We start from the raw sequence: 19,462 nt of genomic DNA, 5'->3' as shown, positions 1-19,462 counted from the left end.
CTGTAACACAACATATATACATAATGTGCTTTTATCTATGTACAACTTATTATAAAACTACCAATTTCTCTATGTACAATATGAATGAAAATCTGATAAATTGACAGCAAAAGTCTCTGGGGAGGGGAAAAGACTGTTTGACAGCCAAGGAAGCAGTCTGCTTCATTAGACTGAATTATTTTACAAGAATATATTCAAGCATTACTTGTGTAATTAAAAACTTTTTTTAAAAAGGTGAAAAATAATGTAAATATCATTTTACTGATATGAAGAAAACAGGAAGAACACATTATAAGGATCAGACAGGAGATAAAGTTCCATCTTTGACATTAGTTCTGTGGCTCAACTGCAAGTAGGCAGTTGTACACACACACACACACACACACACAAGATTGGCATTCTGAAAAGGGATCCTGACTTAAAGAAATAATTTGGGGAGTTGTTGGTATATAGATGATACTTAAAGGCACAGGAATACCATGGATGACAGGGAAAAAACACAATGGAAAGAGCAGAGGGCCTGGGACCAAGGAGAAAGTGCCCATCAAGACTGAGAAGGAGCAGCTGGAGAAATAAAAGGAAAACTTGTAAAGAGGAGGGTCATGGAAGACAACAGAAGAGAGTGTTTTAATAAGAAGTTGGTGTCAAATGCTGCAAGAAGTCTGTTATGATGACGGATGAAAAAACAGATGGCCACGCTTCTCAATCTGATGGACATTAGCAACTTTAGCAAGAGGGCATTGTGTGAGTCAGGGTATTCAAGTAGGAGTGAGTTAGAGTCTGTGAATGGACTTCCTGGTGGTCCAGTGGCTAAGACTCTGCACTTCCAATGCAGAGGGTGCAAGTTCCACCCCTGATCAGGGAACTAGGTCCCATATGCCACAACTAAAGATCTCTCAAGTTCAATGATGATTGACAGTCCATGTACTGCAAATAAGATCTGGCTCAGCCAAATACATAGATATATTTTTTTAAAAGCCTTTAGGGGGCTTCTCTGGGGGTCCAGTGGTTAAGAATCTGGGGACATGGATTCAATCCCTGGTCCAGGAAGATTCCACGTGCCTCGGGGAAACTAAGCCTGTGAGCCGCAACAACCGAGCAGGTGCTCTAGAACCTGTGCTCCACAACCAGAGAAGCCACTGCACTGAGAACAAAGAGAACATGCATTGCAACAAGAAGCAGCGCCCGCTTGTCGCAACGAGAGAAAGTCTGTGAGCAGAAATGAAGACACGCACAGCCCACCCTCCAAAATATTAATTTTAAAAAAGTCTTTGGAAAGGAAAAAAGTGTATACAGGATACATTGAAAACTTCTTTAAGAAACTCAGCTGGGTAACAGAACAGAAAGATAGGTCAGTAACAGAAAGTAGATACAGGGGTCAAAGGACAGGGTTTTCAAAATGGGTGAGATTACAGCAAGGAAATCTGTAGGAAAGGCTCTGGTAGAAAGAGGAAATAACCAAAAGAAGTTCTTTAAGAAGACCTAAGAATGTGATTAGAGCTCTTGTGGAGGGACTGCTCTTTGACAAAATGAAAGACATGTCTTCCACTATCATAACATGAGAGGAGAAAAAGATGAACCCCAAATGCAGGCAGGTTTGCAGATTTGGGAGGTACAAAGATGAAGGAATTCTCTTTTGATGGCTTCTGTTTTTATAACAAGTAGAGGGTATATCACTGTTTTTAAAACAGTTGAAATTAGAAGTAAATAGATACCATATTAAATAATTATTTGCAGTGAGGCTTAAAGTGAACTTACTAGAGAATGTATGATGTTACTAGGCAACGCTGATCAAGCATATGAAGCTAATGATTATGAATTTATAGTGACATCGATCTGCCTGGTTCTCTGATTTTCTCTAGCAAACACTCAGCTCCATAGATACAGACAGCTAAAAAGGCAGATGGTTAGGTTCAACCAGTGTACCTCTCAGAGTTCCATAAAGAGCAGAAGTCAACTCTGGCTGAACTGGACAGAAAAAGAATGTATAGGAAGGACATGAGGTAGCTTTAAGAGCAGAGAACCTGCTCCAGGGCAACACAGCTAAAAACACCACCACAGAATGGGCTTAGGAAACACGTCATGTTTGTTTTAGGCCAAGCAGGAGCTGCTGCAGCTTGGGCTGCACAATTATAGTTCAGGGTGCCAGTTGCCACGTTTGCCCCTGTAACTTGATCCTGTTGCTAAAGGCTGATGCTACAAGAAGATATGCTGATAATAGATGGGCAAGTTGTTCAGAACATAGTGGAAAGGTTAGGAAGACTGGGCTGACTGAGAGGATTAAGGGAGTGATAAGGGAATGAGTATTAGGAAGACAATGGCTGACTGGGCATCAGGTAGTGACTGAGGTGGGCACCAGATAGTGACTGAGGTGGGCATCGGGTAGTGCCTAAAATAAACAGGAAATGAGGCTTCCCCTTGGAGAAGGCTAGATCCTGGAGTCCAGATGGTTGCAGAGTAATCTCAGCAGCCCAGGTGGAGTAACTTAAGCAGGTTTCACTGGGAGTTTAATCAGAAAAGTAAGGGGCTGGCAGAGTGGCAAAGCCTCCCACTACTGCTGTGGGCAGTGCTTCATCTCACTAATCCCAAAGGCATCAAGGACTGGCAAAGCCCTGGGCAAGTTAATCACTCTCTTTGAGCCTGCATTTTCTAATCTGTAAAATAATAATATTATTTTCTAATAATATTCATCTGATGGTCATTATGAGGATTAAATGAGATGAGATAGAGAGATACCTGGAAGAGAGTAAATATTCAGTAAATGGTAGCTGTAAATGAGTTATAACTGAAGCTGATAAAAGTTTCCAAGAAAAGGTAGTCAACAATATCAAATCAAATCTTTTAGAATGAATAGAAGGATACACATTGGAGCACAGTAGGAGATAAATCTATAGGGAAGATGAAGCCAGTTTAAGTGTCAGAGTACTTAACTTTCAATGAAAGCTTTGTAGTATCCAGAATGGCTTTAAGGAAAAGCCTGATTTGTACTCAGAGAAACTCAACTAGCCAATCAAGGACGTCTATACACTTCCTTATTTTAAGTTTATACCCTTCCTTAATTTAAGTTCTAAGCTAAGAAGAATCAGGTGCTTTAAACCAACCCATTTCTATTGATAAGACTCCTGGGGGGAAAAAAAGAAAGAATAGGAAATCACCAGCTATTAACGCAGTATCCAAGAGGGAAAATGGCTACCTCAACTGCGGCAAAATACAGTTCCGGAAGTGTATGACTGAAAATCATACACGTCATTTGGCTTCAGTGATTTAATTTAATCAAAGTAGTTTTACTTACAATTATTATAGAAGTCCACTGCCTTCTCCTCTGCTCAGCTCTCATCAAATCTGGGGCCATAGGTCATTCAGACTGTAAAAAGCTCCTATAGAAACCTGATGAAGCTAACTAAACCTCTTATTGGGGGAGTGGAATCTCAGCTCCTGAACAGAGTGGCGGCGGGGTGGACCGGGGCAGACGCCAAGATATACTATTCTCCCATCCACGTCAGCTGTCCCTCTCTGAATTATTTAAACCAGGACTACCAAGAAAGAACAAAATCTGAATGAAAATCCCAACAAATCTCTCCCTTTCTTTTTTTCTTTTACTGTGGGGAAGGGGAACACTTTCAAGGAAATGACAAAGACTAACTCTCCCTTTTCAAGGAACTCTCCATTTCTTCTATTAACTGGACACTAGGACCTAAGTCGTCTCCCTCAAGACATTAAATACACAACTGCAACTTCAGTTCTGAACAACCTCCTGTAACAGCTCTTAATGTTCAACCTTTCCCAGGAAAAGTAGACTTCAGAAATTATACTAATACAAAATATAGGCTGCCTTGTCAGAAAATTCATAAATGTTGACATAGATATATGATAGATCATTAAACAAACTCAGTAAATAAAAAGAAAGGTCCATTAGTGAAATAACAGAAAATTCACAAAAATATACAGATTAACTAAGATTTAAAAGTGCGGTCTAAGCTTTAAACAGAGAAATACTTCAACTGAAAAGCAATGGAGTTTGGGCATGAGAGTTAAACAGATTAGAGTTCTGTTGGCTCATATCAGTTACTAAATGTATAACCTTGACACAAAATCTCTTCAACCCTCAGTTTCTTCAATAAAACAAGGATAATACAACCTATTTCTGACAGTTCTTAAAAGGCTTAAATAAAATATTATGTGTAAAGCTCTAATACAATGCCTGGGACACAGCAGGAATACATAACAGTATGCTTCCCCTTTTAATTTTCAAAATGTTTCATTACAGATCAATTCATAAAGAAGATGAGTCTTAAAGAACAAGGAAAATGTTAGCTGGACAGGGAAGAGGAGCATAGTCCTCTAGTACTTCTGATTTATTCATAACTTTAAAAATAAGAATACATCTCTAATTATCAGTCAATTACTAACGTGAAAATGCATCATTGATCTTGAAACACTTTTCTATACACACATATAAGATCCTCTTCTCCCACTCTCATAATTTTATAATTGTTTGAGATTCTACATTTGTACAATTTTTTCCCATACTCTTCGTAAAGTCCTGACTCAGATCCTCTTTACTTTGGTTTTACTCTTTACTTAGGATGATCTAAGCCAGGTTTCAGCAATACATGAACTGTGAACTTCCAGATGTTCAAGCTGGTTTTAGAAAAGGCAGAGGAACCAGAGATCAAATTGCCAACATCCGCTGGATCAAGGAAAAAGCAAGAGAGTTCCAGAAAAACATCTATTTCTGCTTTATTGACTATGCCAAAACCTTTGACTGTGTGGATCACAATAAACTCTGGAAAATTCTGAAAGAGATGGGAATACCAGACCACCTGACCAGCCTCTTGAGAAAGCTATATGCAGGTGAGGAAGCAACAGTTAGAACTGGACGTGGAACAACAGACTGGTTACAAATAGGAAAAGGAGTACGTCAAGGCTGCATATTGTCACCCTGCTTATTTAACTTATATGCAGAGTACATCATGAAAAATGCTGGGCTGGAAGAAGCACAAGCTGGAATCAAGATTGCTGGGAAAAATATCAATAACCTCAGATATGCAGATGACACCACCCTTATGGCAGAAAGTGAAGAGGAACTAAAAAGCCTCTTGATGAAAGTGAAAGAGGAGAGTGAAAAAGTTGGCTCAAAGCTCAACATTCAGAAAACAAAGATCATGGCATCCGGTCCCATCACTTCATGGCAAATAGATGGGGAAACAGTGGAAACAGTGTCAGATTTTATTTTTGGGGGCTCCAAAATCACTGCAGATGGTGATTGCAGCCATGAAATTAAAATATGCTTATTCCTTGGAAGGAAAGTTATGACCAACCTAGATAGCATATTAAAGAGCAGAGACATTATTTGCCAACAAAGGTCCGTCTCGTCAAGGCTATGGTTTTTCCAGTGGTCATGTATGGATGTGAGAGTTGGACTGTGAAGAAAGCTGAGCGCCGAAGAATTGATGCATTTGAACTGTGGTGTTGGAGAAGACTGTTGAGAGTCTCTTGGACTGCAAGGAGATCCAACCAGTCCATTCTAAAGGAGATCAGTCCTGGGTGTTCATTGGAAGGACTGATGCTAAAGCTGAAATTCCAATACTTTGGCCACCTCGTGCGAAGAGTTGACTCATTGGAAAAGACCCTGATGCTGGGAGGGATTGGGGGCAGGAGGAGAAGGGGACGACAGAGGATGAGGTGGCTGGATGGCATCACCGACTCGATGGACATGAGTTTGGGTAAACTCTGGGAGCTGGTGATGGACAGGGAGGCCTGGCGTGCTGCCATTCATGGGGTCGCAAAGAGTCGGACACGATTGAGCAACTGAACTGAACTGAACTGAACTGAAAGTCTTAAATCAGAGAGACATACCTTAGAGTTCACTGAGTATTTTGAAAGACTTCTGAGAGAAAGCCAGAACCCAGCAACTAAGAAGTTAGAGTCAGTGTGGCATAATAAAAAGAAATGGGCTTTGGAAACAAAGGCTTAAAACAGGGATTTCAAGTCCTACCTCTGCCCGCCTCTAGATGTATAACCTTGGTCAAGGCACTTTGCCTTCTCTGGACCTCATTTCCTTATCTGTGAAATGGAGATAATGCCACTTATATCTCATTGTGTAGCTGTCAGGATTAGAAAAATGCTGATAACAATTCCTGGCATAGAAAGGGCCAATTGAAAAAAAAAAAAAAGAAAGGGCCAATTAATGGTAACTGTTATTAGGGTCAATCTGCCAACTGCCTTACTGAACATTCTGCAAGGCTGTATTTTCCTAACTGGCAAAAGGAACAAAACTGCTCTTGCATTCCCATGACTATATCCAAAAGGTTCCATTTTAGTAATCCATAATTAACCAAATAAAGAGCTTAAAGAATTCAGGACAAGAAGGCGCTAGCATGGCTGAACTCATTCTCTGCTGACAGCAACAAAGCCAGCACAAGGTAGATTCCCTTGCCAAAAAAAAAAGAATCTGCTTGAACATGGTCATTACTGATATTGATGTAAGCACAAACTAGTTGTGGTTCTTAAGCTCACAGATTTATCATCAGAAAGTTTTACCTTTTCTGAAATAAATTCTCTCTCACATTGCTTTCTCTACTGTAGTATGACATTCCTATTAGCCCATTTTCAAGAACACGGGAAAGAAATCCTCTCAAATATTTCTATTGCATTCACAGTGGACCGTATCATCCTATTTCACAGATCACTTCTTACAGAGATTTTTGGTTTGTTGAGTTCACTTACAAAGAAAGACATTATATACAAATATATGATAGCCATGGTGACAAGATCTGTCCCCAGAGCACCACAAGTTACAGGATGGAGGTAGATGCCAAAGATAAGACAGGACTGAATAAGCTGCACACCATATGTTCACTCTTATTAAATGCTGCACTTGGGAATTCTGACTCTTATAAAAAAGTTTATTTCCCTCATGTGACTGAACAGAGTAATGGTACTAAGAAAACTAATGACAGATACACAAGTAGAGTAAGGGAAACCATCAGTGGAGGGAAATAAGCTTAAGATAAATAAGCTTGTATGTGACAGTTTAAAAAGGAGAGCAACAGTCATCAATTACATGGTCAAAGGCGGCTATTTCAATCCTTAATACCTCCAGTCCCTCCCTACATTAAATAAAAGCAGAAGGGAGTGAAGGTCAGAATGATTATTTAAATAAACTAAAAAAACAATCCAGAAAGGTTCAACAAATCAAAATCACACTGCAGTCCCTTGGAGAGGTGACTTTCAACTTTAAGAAAGGTCAGTCTCGAGCACTTGTTTTAGTTGAGCTACTTCAATGTCAAGAAAGTTGAAGGTTCTACCCCCTAAAAGCCGCTCAGAAATGCCTGCAGTTGTGTCGCAGGGCTGCATCCTCGCCCAGAGCTTCGCCTGTTTAACTTCCAGTGGAGAAGCTGTTTTTTGGCTGCAATTAACATTGTAAGGCAAGCTCAGCCCTGTCTTTCATAGCCTTGAGGCTGCTGAGTAAATCTAGAATCATGGGACCCACATTTTAATGCTGGAAAAACAGGAAGAAGGTGGTTCAGCAACAAGGAAAATGGTCAAGAAATACATCTAGAATTAGGAAAAACAGGCTGATATGCTGGCCTGTCGTGTTGTTGACTGCTTTATATAGAAGCCATTGAATTGTATACACCTTTTAAAGGAAGCCATGGTGGTGCACTTAAGCCATGATTGGAGGAAGAAAAAAATAAAATCAACTCTTAACAATGGCTATAATTTCTTAAGCCCTTATTATATGTGCCAAGTTCAACACTAAGTCCTCTACAAATATTTCTAACCTTCAATCATATCAGTAACCTCATTTTGTAAAAGAGACAACTAAGACTCAGAGAATTTAGAAATTACCCAAAAGCTAGCTCGTAGGGGTACTAGGATTCAAACCCAGGTCTGCTGCATTGTAAATCCCATGTTCTAGAGGCCATTTGTTGGGGAACTCCTTGGCAGTCCAGTGGTTAGAACTCTGAGCTTTCACTGGTAGGACCCAGCATTCAATTCCTGGTAAACTAAAGATCCCACAAGCTGCATGGCAAGGTCAAATAAATAAAGGCAATTTGTTGAACACTATTACGCTTGAGATTTAATCTGTACATTTTACACAAAAAGACCCTTAATCACAGAATTTGGCCAAAGTTATAAAACAACTCAATTACAAATGTTTCAGATTTCCAGACTCATATCTAGGTACTACCAGCTTTGATGCTCATGTGGTGTTTGAATGTGTGAAAGTCACTCAGTCATGTCCAACTCTTTGAGACCCCATGGACTATACAGTCCATGGAATTCTCCAGGCCAGAATATTGGGGTGGGTAGCTGTTTCCCTCTGTGGGGGATCTTCCCAACCCAGGGATCGAACCCAAGTCTCCCGCATCGCAGGTGTATCCTTTACCAGCTAAGCCACCAGGGAAACCCAAGAATACTGGAGTGGGAAGCCTATCCCTTCTCCAGGGTATCTTCCCAACCCAGGAATCGTACCCGGGTCTCCCGCATTACAGGCAGGTTCTTTACCAGCTGAGCCACAAGGGACGCCATGGTGCCCATGCTGCCTCTCTTTCCCCCAATAATTCTGCCCAGAGGAGTTTCATAATGCAAATGAGAAAGACACTGTCCTAAAGCATCATTAAACAAATTCCTTTAGTCTTGCTTCTGACATTATCACTATATTTTAGTAATTAGAATGCAAGAGTTCTCTGATTTACACCTTAACAATGAGGCTATTACAATCAAAGTTAGGCTCGTTACAAGGTTTCAACTCAGCTGAGTCCTGCACAGTGAAACCAATGCAGATTTCACATCACTTTCTTGCTGTTCTGATAAATCATTCACAAAACGAAAAACCCAGTATATCACTATGTTCGCATAATACCTCAGAAATTACAGCGATAATCCACAACCTGTTTTTGCAATATCTGCCATTTTTCTCTGTACTGATTTGCCTTCTGAGAGGACAGACACTACAGATAGTCATTGCAAGGGTAATACTGAGAATATCAAACATTCAGGCACATCTACTCCTTGGTGTTCTGAGACTACTGCCTCTTCATAACTATCTGAAAGAAGCTGGCAGCTGAGACAAAATCTGACAGTGATCGCCTTTCCCAAAAGTAGAAGCATTTCTTCCTAATACTTACGGACTATAATAAAAGAACCAATAAAAACAATCATTCTCTTCATACACAGTCTAACAATCCTGGTGACCAACTACTGAGCTGAGAGGACAAACCTCTGAAGAGAAGAGTGAAGTGAATCTCTCCATTACCCTATTACCCTTCTACTTTCAGAGAAAACCTAAGGATCTTGCAGTATGTGGAATGAAGGGCACGGCATCAGTACTGCTAGATGGAAGCGCCTGGCCACAGAAAGGCAGAGAGTCATCTGCTGTACAGAAACCAGACAACTGAGGATCTCAACGCGAGGTAACTACTCCTTACAGAAAAGATGTCCAAACGGCAAAGCTCTTTCAACCCTTATTACTGGGTGAACTCTCAGAAGCAGTAAGGCTTTTCTACACCATCGGGGTCTTCTCCCCGACAGTCTGGAAAATACACACGGGAGTAGGTTAGGAGTACAGAAAGGTGTAATACGAGGTGCCTCTCCTCTCCCAGCCTATTCCAAGTAGTAAGGGAGGGCGCTACCTCCATGTTATTCCCAGCGAAGTACGGCCGTACCACCTGGAGTCTTCGCCCCCCAGCACTGGGGCCCGGGTGGGGGCATCTCTAAGAGAGCCGGTTTAAGGGGAAAAGAGATGTCTCTACTTCCAGCATCAGAAGGGAGGGCGTGGAGAGTGGTGCCGCCGCGCCGAGAGGATCTGCGGTTCCCCACCACCCTCCCTCTCCGAAAGAGGCAGCCCGGCCCCAATACCTTCTTGACTGTGCGCGGCGCCTCGGTGACGGTGCCGTCGGGGCTGACCAGGGCTTCGCCGCCGTCCCGGTGCCTCTGATGCTGGTGGTGAGGGTCGCTCCGCTTCATGGCCGACGCCTGAGGCACTTTCCCAGCGGCCGGGCTGAGAGCCGCTGCGGGGCCCGATCCCGGACCGGGGGCTGGGGGCCGCTCCGCGGCCGGAGCTGGAGCTTCAGGGTCCCCACCACCCGCTGGGGGGGCCATGGCGCTCACGGCCGCTGTGCTCAGTCCCAGCTGCGGCTCCGCCTCGGAGGGGCTCAGGTCCTTCAGCTCCACCTCAGGCACCTTCGCGGCAGCAGCTGCTGACACGACCTGCACCGACATCACCGCCCCCACTGCAACCGCCGGCTCAGACTCTAGCTCCGGCTCGGCCCCGCCTCCCGCCTCCCTTCCCCTTCCCTCCCCCATTCCCCCACTCCTCCCCTCCATCGCCTCCGCTCCCACCCCCTTCCTCTGCCCGCCCGCCCGCCAACTCTCCAGCCAGCCCCGGCCTCTCCCTCCCCACCCCGCCCCGCCCCTCCCCTCCCGACCCGGCAAGCTCGCGCGCGTGGTGCCACGGAACCTGTAGTGCGCTTGCTCAGGGCCGCACGCGGCGAAAACACCGTGGGACCTCAGCCCCCGACCACCACTGCGCGCTGCCGAGGACGGGGCCGTGATGCCCCCTGGGAATTGTAGTCCCTGTCGCCTTCCGGCTAGCGGGATTCTGTAGTAGCAGTGGAGCTCTAGTCCAGGCGACTAACGGAACGGAGTGAGAACGGGTGACACGACAAAGGACATGAGAAAGAGTCTCCAGAGGGACTGGGGCTTCCGGGGAGACAACGCTAGAAACCCTCCGCCTGGGAAGGTGGTGGAAGAAAGGGCTCTCTACCCTGACAGTGTACATTTCCTCCCCGTGTGCTAGTCTAAGATCACGTAAGCAGGCATGTAAAGGAAAAGAGGCATCACGTGGGGAGAGCGCAGGCCTCAGGCTTAAAGTGACTTGATTTTTCTGCCTCAGTGAAAGGGAACCGTAACACCTTTCTGAACTTTAATGGCTTTGTTTTTAGAAAGAATAAGATAAGACCTTACATGCTGTGATTTCTAGAACATTCTGGGCTTAGAGTTTACTATCAGTCCAAAAAAATAGAAGTTCGATATTACTAGATAGGAAAGTTTAAGGCTAAAGTCAGACACCACTTAGCGACTCAACAACAACGACGAAAGAATTACACGTTGCCTTAAGCTTAATTCTTTTGCCCTGTTACTTCTCTTTTTCTTTCTTCTCCTTTTTCTCTTTGCCCCTCCATTCAGCTTGTGGGATCTTAGTTCAGGAATTGAACCCGGGGCCTTCAGCAGTGAAAGTAGTGAGTCCTAACCACCCAACCACCAGGGAATTTCCATTCTGTGAATTCACATAGATGTCCAACCTAAGTTTGCATGCCAGTGGCACAAAGAGGTAAACCAAAATGTCAGGGTTTGGAGCACAGAAAGGTTTATTACAGAGTACCAGGCACAAGAGGGAGCTAGTGCTCAAGAAAACCCAAACCCAGATGTCAAACAAAATTTGGGGTGAGGGCTGACAATGTGTGACTATTCTGATTGGTTGGATGATGTCTGGATGTCTGGGGAATCTCAACCTTCTGGTTCCAACGTGTCTAGGGTACACATACTTGTGGTCACATGCATGTGGTCACCATCATAGGTTCTGTAGAGGAGCTCAGAGATAAGTATCAGATTATTATCTGTATCTCTTCAGGAGGAACTGTGAGTCCTGTGACTCTATTGTCCTATTAAATGCTTGAGCCTGCTGTTTGGAATTTGGGGAATACCTAAAAGATTAAAGTCTTTTTTTTTTTTTTTAATTACAAACAAGAAACAGAGGACACGGAAGAGCTTTTGTCCCAAAGAGGGTCCCACAGAGTTTCCTCGGTTTCAGGGATATAATGTAAAATTCAGATAAATATATCAGCAAAGAGTAATACTAACTAAAATACGAATAGTGATTTCCTTAAGTGATGGGATTTGGGGTGAGTTTTTTGGTTTCTTTACTTTGTATTTTTCTGTATTTTTAAATTTAAAATTTATTTTAAAAGGTGTAAATGTAAAGGCATTTATGGCAGTTTCACTTTTAATAATGACAAGGTATCTGAAACTAATGTCCAACAATAGGGGAATGGTTGTTATTTAGTCTCTAAGTCATGTCCCAACTCTTTTGCAACCCTATGGATTGTAGGCCATCAGGTTCCTCTGTCCATGGGATTTCCTAGGCAAGAATAGTGGAGTGGGTTGCCATTTCCTACTCCAGGGGATATTCCTAACCCAGGGTTTGCACCTGTATCTCCTATCTTGACAGGCAGATTCTTTACCACTGAGCTACCTGGGAGGGAGCCCAGGAGAATGGTTATAATCTTTAAAAAATTAAGTTGGCCAAGAACTTTTTTTTTTTAATGATAAAGGGAAATAAATGCTTGTGATAAAATAAGTTAAAAAGCAGGAGACAAATTGCATGTTCTATTAGATTTTAACTATGTAAAGAATACTTGAAAAAAATTAAAATACAGTTAACTCTGACAGATTATAGGGTAGGTCATTTCTTCTCTATTCTCAGAGAAATTGAAGCACAGGGGATCTTATGGTTTATGGTTGTTCAGAGAGTAACTGATAGCCCTGACAACCCCAGAAGGCCATTGGACATCTAGATTTGGAGTGATTCTTTTTTCCCTGACAAAAAGGAGAGGGAGAAATCACCTGCCCTGATCTCCTTCCCAGTGCTACTACTATCTTGGAAATCTGTTCATTTGTGGAGTTGTTCTACCCTGAATTGAATCTTTTGTATCCTGACCTTCAAACTTTGTATGTAACACTGAGTTAGAAGGCATTTGAGCACTGCCATTTCCACAAAGCCCACAAGCCACCAGATACAGGGGCTTCTTAAGCTTTCTCTTCACACTCTGGCTTTCATAATTTTCTTCCTGTTATAAAGAACCAGCTCAGAGCTTCATCCCCCAGCTGTCGGAGAAGAGATTAGCAGCTCTGTAACTGCTTTCTTTCTTGCCCCTAATGCACAAGGGAGCTGTGGTACAACCACCTGGCGTGTGTTGAAGTTCTTAGGCAGCAGCTGCCTACCTGGAGGGCCACTAGACTTGATTACTGAGGGAATGAACTAATTTTTCAATGGGATGTGGTTACAAAACATAAGAAGTTGGAGCACTGGAAAGAAACTGATATTCATCCTTTCTTTATCCAGGCACCATCCTCTGCTTGAGGCCACACATAAGGGTACATTCCTCACCCATTCTCAATTTCATCCTACACACCTGCTTCCTCCATCTTATTACTGAGGGACACTAGGCACAGCTGAAGGTGGAAATACCATAATGAAAACAGGATGACTAAGCACAGGTTTATGAACTATTTAGTTTATGATAAGGAGTACATCAAAGCTGTATATTGTCACCCTGCTTATTTAACTTATATGCAGAATACATCATGCGAAATGCCAGGTTGGATGAAGCACAAGCTGGAATCAAGATTGCTGGGAGAAATATAAAAAACCTCAGATATGCAAATGACACGTCCCTTATGGCAGAAAGCAAAGAAGAACTAAAGAGCCTCTTGAAACTGAAAGAGGAGAGTAAAAAAGTTGGCTTAAAACTCAACTTTCAGAAAACTAAGATCATGGCATCTGGTCCCATCACTTCATGGCAAATACATGGGGAAACAATGGAAACAGTGACAGACTTTATTTTGGGGGGCTTGAAAATCACTGCAGATGGTAACTGCACCCATGAAATTAAAAGGCACTTGCTCCTTGGAAGAAAAGCCAGGACACAACCTAGTCAGCATATTACAAAGCAGAGACATTACTTTGCCAACAGTGGTCCGTCTAGTCAAAGCTATGGTTTTTCCAGTAGTCATGTACAGATGTGAAAGTTGGACTATAAAGAAAGCTGAGCGCCGAAGAATTGATGCTTTTGAACTGTGGTGTTGGAGAAGACTCTTGAGAACCCCTTGGACTATAAGGAGATCAAACCAGTCCATCCTAAAAGAAATCAGTCCTGAATATTCACTGTAAGGACTGATGTTGAAGCTGAAACTCCAATACTTTGGCCACCTGATGGGAAGAACCGACTCATTGGAAAAGACCCTGATGCTAGGAAAGATTAAAGGTACGAGAAGGGGATGACAGAAGATGAGATGGTTGGATGGCATCACCGACTCAATGGACATGAGTTTTAGCAAGCTTCAGGAGTTGGTGATGGACAGGAAAGCCTGGCAAGCTGCAGTCCATGGGGTCGCAACGAGTTGGACATGACTAAGCAACTGAACTGACTTGAGCTAATTAGCCTACAGAACTTCTTCCAGGTGAACCTGGCTCATTCAGCTTCCAGACCCTGACAGGCAGAAATGTATCTTCCATGCAGGAGACTGGAAGAACTTCTCTAAGGTATCTGACCAGTCCCATAGAGAAAACTTGAAGATAAACATCAAGAGTTCCCCAAGGAAATAGGCTGGCCAGATCACCCTTAGTGAAGACCACACCTACGTTCGCAGAGTTTCCAGAGAACTACTTAGTGCCACACTCTCAGTATGAGCAGATAAAGTCACCAGAAACAAAAAGAAAACCTTTAATATGGAAGACAGAGACCAACATAAGCAAACAGAAAAAAACAACTGGGAGAAAACAGAGGCTATGCCTCAAGAAGAAATCATGACCCCCTCAAAACTCATTAATATCCTCAGAGACTTAAGATATTGTATTTGTGAAAGAACATGCTGTTTCAAGAAGTGAACATTCAGAAAACAAACATGAGACCTTTAAAATGAAAGCATACTAACAGAAAATATTTAAAAATAAATAAAAAGAGGGAGAAATTAGGAATTCCTTGGTGGTCTACTGGTTAGGACTCTGTACTTTCACTGCTGAGGACCCTAATTCAATCCCTGATTGAGGAACTAAGATCCCACAAGCTGCACTGACCCCCCCCCCCAAAAAAAAGAAAAAATTAAAAATAGGAAAGATGCAGTTTATCTTTCTCAGATTGTTGAATAATGGTGGCTTCTTTCTTTTTTCTGTTTTTGAAGTATAGTTGATTTACAATTTTGTGTTAGTTGTGTCTAATGCACATTTTAACACGATAGGTTCAATGGATTTCGTAGGCGCAGTTTTCTGGAAAAGTCAATTTCTTATGAATTGTTTTTCAGATCTTCAATACATTTTTTTATCTAATTCAAAAAAATAGAAAAGAAAATGAATTAGAGGATCAGTCCAAGAAGACCAAATAATACGAGTGCCAGAAAGGTAACAGAAAACTAGAGGTGGGGAGGGAAGATTCATCAAAGAAATAACTCAAAAATTTTCCCAAAGCTGAAAAATGAGAATTTCCATAATGAAAGGGGCCACTAGGTGCCCAACCCAATGGATGAAAATAGACCTACGTTAATATACATCATTATTTTTTTGTTTGGTTGGTTTTGTTTTTGATTTTTTTTGGGGGGGGGGGGCGGGGCTGGGCCATGTGGTGTGAAGGATCCCTGACCAGGGATCGAACCCACACCCTCTACAGTGGGAGTGTTAACCACTGGACTGTCAAGGAAGTCCCCATATACATCACTGTTAAATTTCAAAATTCTGGGGACAAAGAGACAATCCTTCAAATGTCTGGAGTGGGTCAAGGAGCATTTTTACAAAAACTCAATAGTAAGAAAGATAGTGAACTTCTTAAAATGAACTTCAGGAAGCCAGAAGATACTGCCTTCAAGTGCTACAGACCCTCTATTTGCCTTCTCTAGAGAATGAACTGACAACATCCAGATTTGGGAAGGGCAGTCATCAGAATGTTCAGTTAGACAGGGGGTCAGAGACCAATCCTCCTGCTTTCATTTCTACCTTCTGAAGTAGCTGCTGCCTCCAATTCAGAAGCTTTTAGGGGTGCTGCAATGTAAGTTTTCCCTATTGGTGGTTAAAACTTTTAGTTTTTCAAGTCTGTCAAATTAAATATCACTCATTTGCTTTCCAGCTTTCAAAACTGTCACTACTGACTCCTCCCCACTCCACCTCTTCTTTCCTCCTAGTAGGTAGAGTGAAAAAGAGCTAAGTCCTTATCCTCCATATTGGAAAGATGTAGAACTATTTGACTTTTCAAACTATATCATGCATATAACTGAGATGAACAGTCAAACTTTAAAAGCAGGCAAAACTCTATTGTACAGAACAGGTAATTATAGACATTATTTTGTAATAACTTTAAGTGGAGTGTAATCTATAAAAATACGAATCATTGTGGGGTTTCCCTGGTGGCTCAGTTGGTAAGGAATCCACCTGCAATACAGGACACCTGGGTTTTATCCTGGGTCAGGAAGTTTCCCTGGAGAAGGAAATGTCAACCCACTCCAGTAGTGCTGGACACCGGAAATCAATATAATACTGTAAATCAACTATACTTCAATAAAAAATATAATTCAAAAAATTAAAAAGCTGTCAAAAGCAGTACATAGTTTATGAATGCATAGCTTCATTTGCACATATGAAAATATAAAAATGGACTGAAAGAAAACGCACTAAATGCAGTTGTTTTTTGGTTGAGGAAAGGGAAAGTGGGAGGAAAAATGGAATAGGGGTGTTGGTCAAAGAGGACTTAGCTAAATCTGTTTTACTTTATTTCTTCATGAATGTAGGTTGGAAGAAAATATGTTAACATTTTTTTAAGTTTTTTTTTTTCACATTTTAAAGTTTATTTGAGTAGTGGGAATATGGGTGTTTATTAGGTTGTTCCTTGTGCTTTTCTGTATCTTTTTAGTTTTTCAGATTAAAAACAAAAAGAGTCATACACAGGCAGAGGAAGGGTTGGAGCAGTGGACATACTGCTTACAAGAATCTGGGACCAACAGAGGCAGGTCTTACAAACTGGGCGGTTGGATGACCGAGTGTGAGAGGGGTAAGGCGGGCCCAGTTGAGCTGTTGAGGGCAGAGCCAACTTGAGGGGTGAAGTTGACCTCAGGACAACAGGACAGCCACAGGGAGCCCCCCAAACCAAGTTCCTCTTGGACCCTGAGGAGTTTCTTTCAGGAGTCTAACTCAAGAGTTTTGGTAAGAAAGTGGCCACTGTGGCTCTCAGTCACAAGATTTTTCACTCCTATAAAAATACTAAAATATACAATTGGTCTGTGGGAGTGTCCACAAAATTTCAGATTTCCAACAGCTGCCTGGCCAGCGTTCACAAAAGGTAGGCTCACGATGTCCTCTAGTGGTCACAGAGTCTATCAGCCTCAACAGGTTAACATGTCTCAGCTTTTTAAAACCCCAGAATAAGCTCCTCCAACACACCATTATAATACAACTAAAGAAAGAAGAGATGGAGGGGATGTACATGGAGATAGAAAGAAAGTCATTTAATACTTCCCCTTGTTTCAAAAAGGATCATTAGACAACACTGATCACTTTTATTGTTTTGAATACTGCTTTGGGAGAAGGAAATGGCAACCCACTCCTGTATTCTTGCCTGGAGAATCCCGTGGACAGGAGAGGCTGGTGGGCTGCTGTCCATAGGGTCGCACAGAGTCGGACACAACTGATGCAACTTTGCGTGCATGCATGCATGGATAAGGTTTACAAATAGCTCTACTACTGAAGACATACAGATGGCCAAGATGAAAACATAAGATGCTCAACACTGCTAATTATTAGAGAAATGAACATAAAAACTACAATGAAGTATCACCTCACACCAGTCATCACACACACACACACACCTTACAAATAGGGAATTCCCTGGCAGATCAGTGGTTAGGACTTGGCGTTTTCACTGCTGGAGCCCAGGTTGGATCCCTGATAGGGGATCTAAGAGCCTGCAAGCCGTGGCTGTGGCCAAAAAAAAAAAAAAAAGTCTACAAATAATAGATGCTGGAGAATGTGAAGAAAAGGGAACCCTCCTATACAGTTGGTGGGAATGTGAGGTGGTGTAGTCACTGTGGAAAACAGTATGGAGGTTCCTTAAAAAACTAAAAATAACGTATGATCCAGCAATCCCATTCCTGGGCATATATCTGTAAACGATGAAAACCCTAATTTGAAAAGATACGTGCACCCCACTGTTCATAGCAGGTCTATTTACAATAGCCAGACATGGAAGCAACCTAAATGTCCATCAACAGATGAACGGATAAAAAGGATGGGGTGTGTGTATATATATATATATATATATATATAAAACTCAGCCATAAAAAAGAATGAAACAATGCCATTTGCAGCTACCTGGATAGACCTAGAGATTATCATACTAAGTAAGTCAGAGAAAGACAAATATCATATGATATCACTCGTGGAATTTAAAAAAAATGATACAAATCAACTTACTTCAAAACAGAAATAGACTCACAGACAAACAAATTTATGATTACCAAAGGGGAAACGCAGGGAAGGATAAATTAGGAGTTTGGGATTATATATAAAATCCACTATTAAATATAAACAACAAGGACCTACTGTGTAGCACAGAGAACTATATTCAATATCTTATAATAATCTATAATGGAAAATAATCTGAAAAATATATATGTAACTGAATCATTTTGCTGTACACCTGAAACTAACACAACATTGTAAATCAACTATTCTTCAATTAAAAAAAAAATAGAAATTAGCTCTACTACTGTTGAGAAGAGCAGTGATGGCAAGAATGAGCACGGTGGGCAAGCACAAGGGGATATGGGGAGGCCAGAGGGAACACAGCATGGGCAATCTGGATAGGAGGAAAAACCAAAAGTCAGACCTAAGAGCAGAAAGAGTCTGGACTGCAGAGTCAGGAAGGCCCTGGGCCCAGTGTGTTACTTACTAGCTATGAGGTCTGTGGGCAAGTCATTTTACTTCTCTGAAGTTTGTTGCTACAGAAAAATAGTTCCTCTGCCTCTTCCGAATTAAAGGAGAGGCAGCAGAGTGCAGGGACTTCCCTGATGGCTCAGACGGTAAAGAATCTGCTTGCAATATGAGAGATCTGGGTTCAGTCCCTGGGTTGGGAAGATCCCCTGGAGGAAGGCATGGCAACCGACTCCAGTCTTCTTGTCTGGAGAATCCCATGGACAGAGGAGTCTGGCTTGGTAGTCCATGGGGTTGCAAAGAGTCAGACACGATTGCATGACTAAGCACAAGCACAACACTCAGAGTGCAGAGGCCAAGAACCTGGTGACTCTGGAGCCAGACGGCTCTGATGGAACGCCAGCATTATCACTTTCTCTCAGGCAAACTTTTGAACTTTTCTTGTACCTGAGTGTCTTGGGGGTGTTAACAGTGCCTCTGAGGTCTGTTGTGAGATTCAACAGGTTAATAGATACGAAGTGCTTAGAGCTAGCAAGCATTTAATAAGAATTAGCTCTTACTGTTATCATCATTATCCTTATACACATGTAAAGTACATAGTAGATAATCAGTGTTAGTTCCCTTTCCTCTTCCTTTGGAATTTGGCTCTGGGCAAATTGCTTGTGTCCCCATCACTTGAGCAACACCCATAAACAGGCACATTTAATACTGCACAATACCCTCTGAGTCATCTGTGGGTAACACCCCCTTTCCTCCACCCAC

At 42.1% G+C, this 19,462-nt stretch overlaps 1 protein-coding gene across 2 annotated transcripts in view; it reads right to left on the bottom strand.

Annotated features, from left to right (window-relative positions):
• The window catches only part of AHCYL2 (adenosylhomocysteinase like 2), a 190,901-nt gene extending 180,623 nt beyond the window's left edge, over positions 1–10,278 (bottom strand). For both annotated transcript variants that reach the window (XM_019959064.2, XM_019959065.2), the window contains exon 1: positions 9,868–10,278. In XM_019959064.2, the coding sequence (XP_019814623.2) occupies positions 9,868–10,230 (363 nt within the window). In that variant the 5' untranslated portion in view covers positions 10,231–10,278. The remainder of the gene's footprint in view (positions 1–9,867) is intronic.
• Positions 10,279–19,462: the final 9,184 nt, after the last annotated feature.

This window comes from Bos indicus, chromosome 4 (assembly GCF_029378745.1).
Source record: "Bos indicus isolate NIAB-ARS_2022 breed Sahiwal x Tharparkar chromosome 4, NIAB-ARS_B.indTharparkar_mat_pri_1.0, whole genome shotgun sequence".
Classification (NCBI taxonomy): domain Eukaryota; kingdom Metazoa; phylum Chordata; class Mammalia; order Artiodactyla; family Bovidae; genus Bos; species Bos indicus.
Note: the sequence above shows the minus strand (reverse complement) of the source record. Positions and strands in the feature narration are given on the sequence as shown.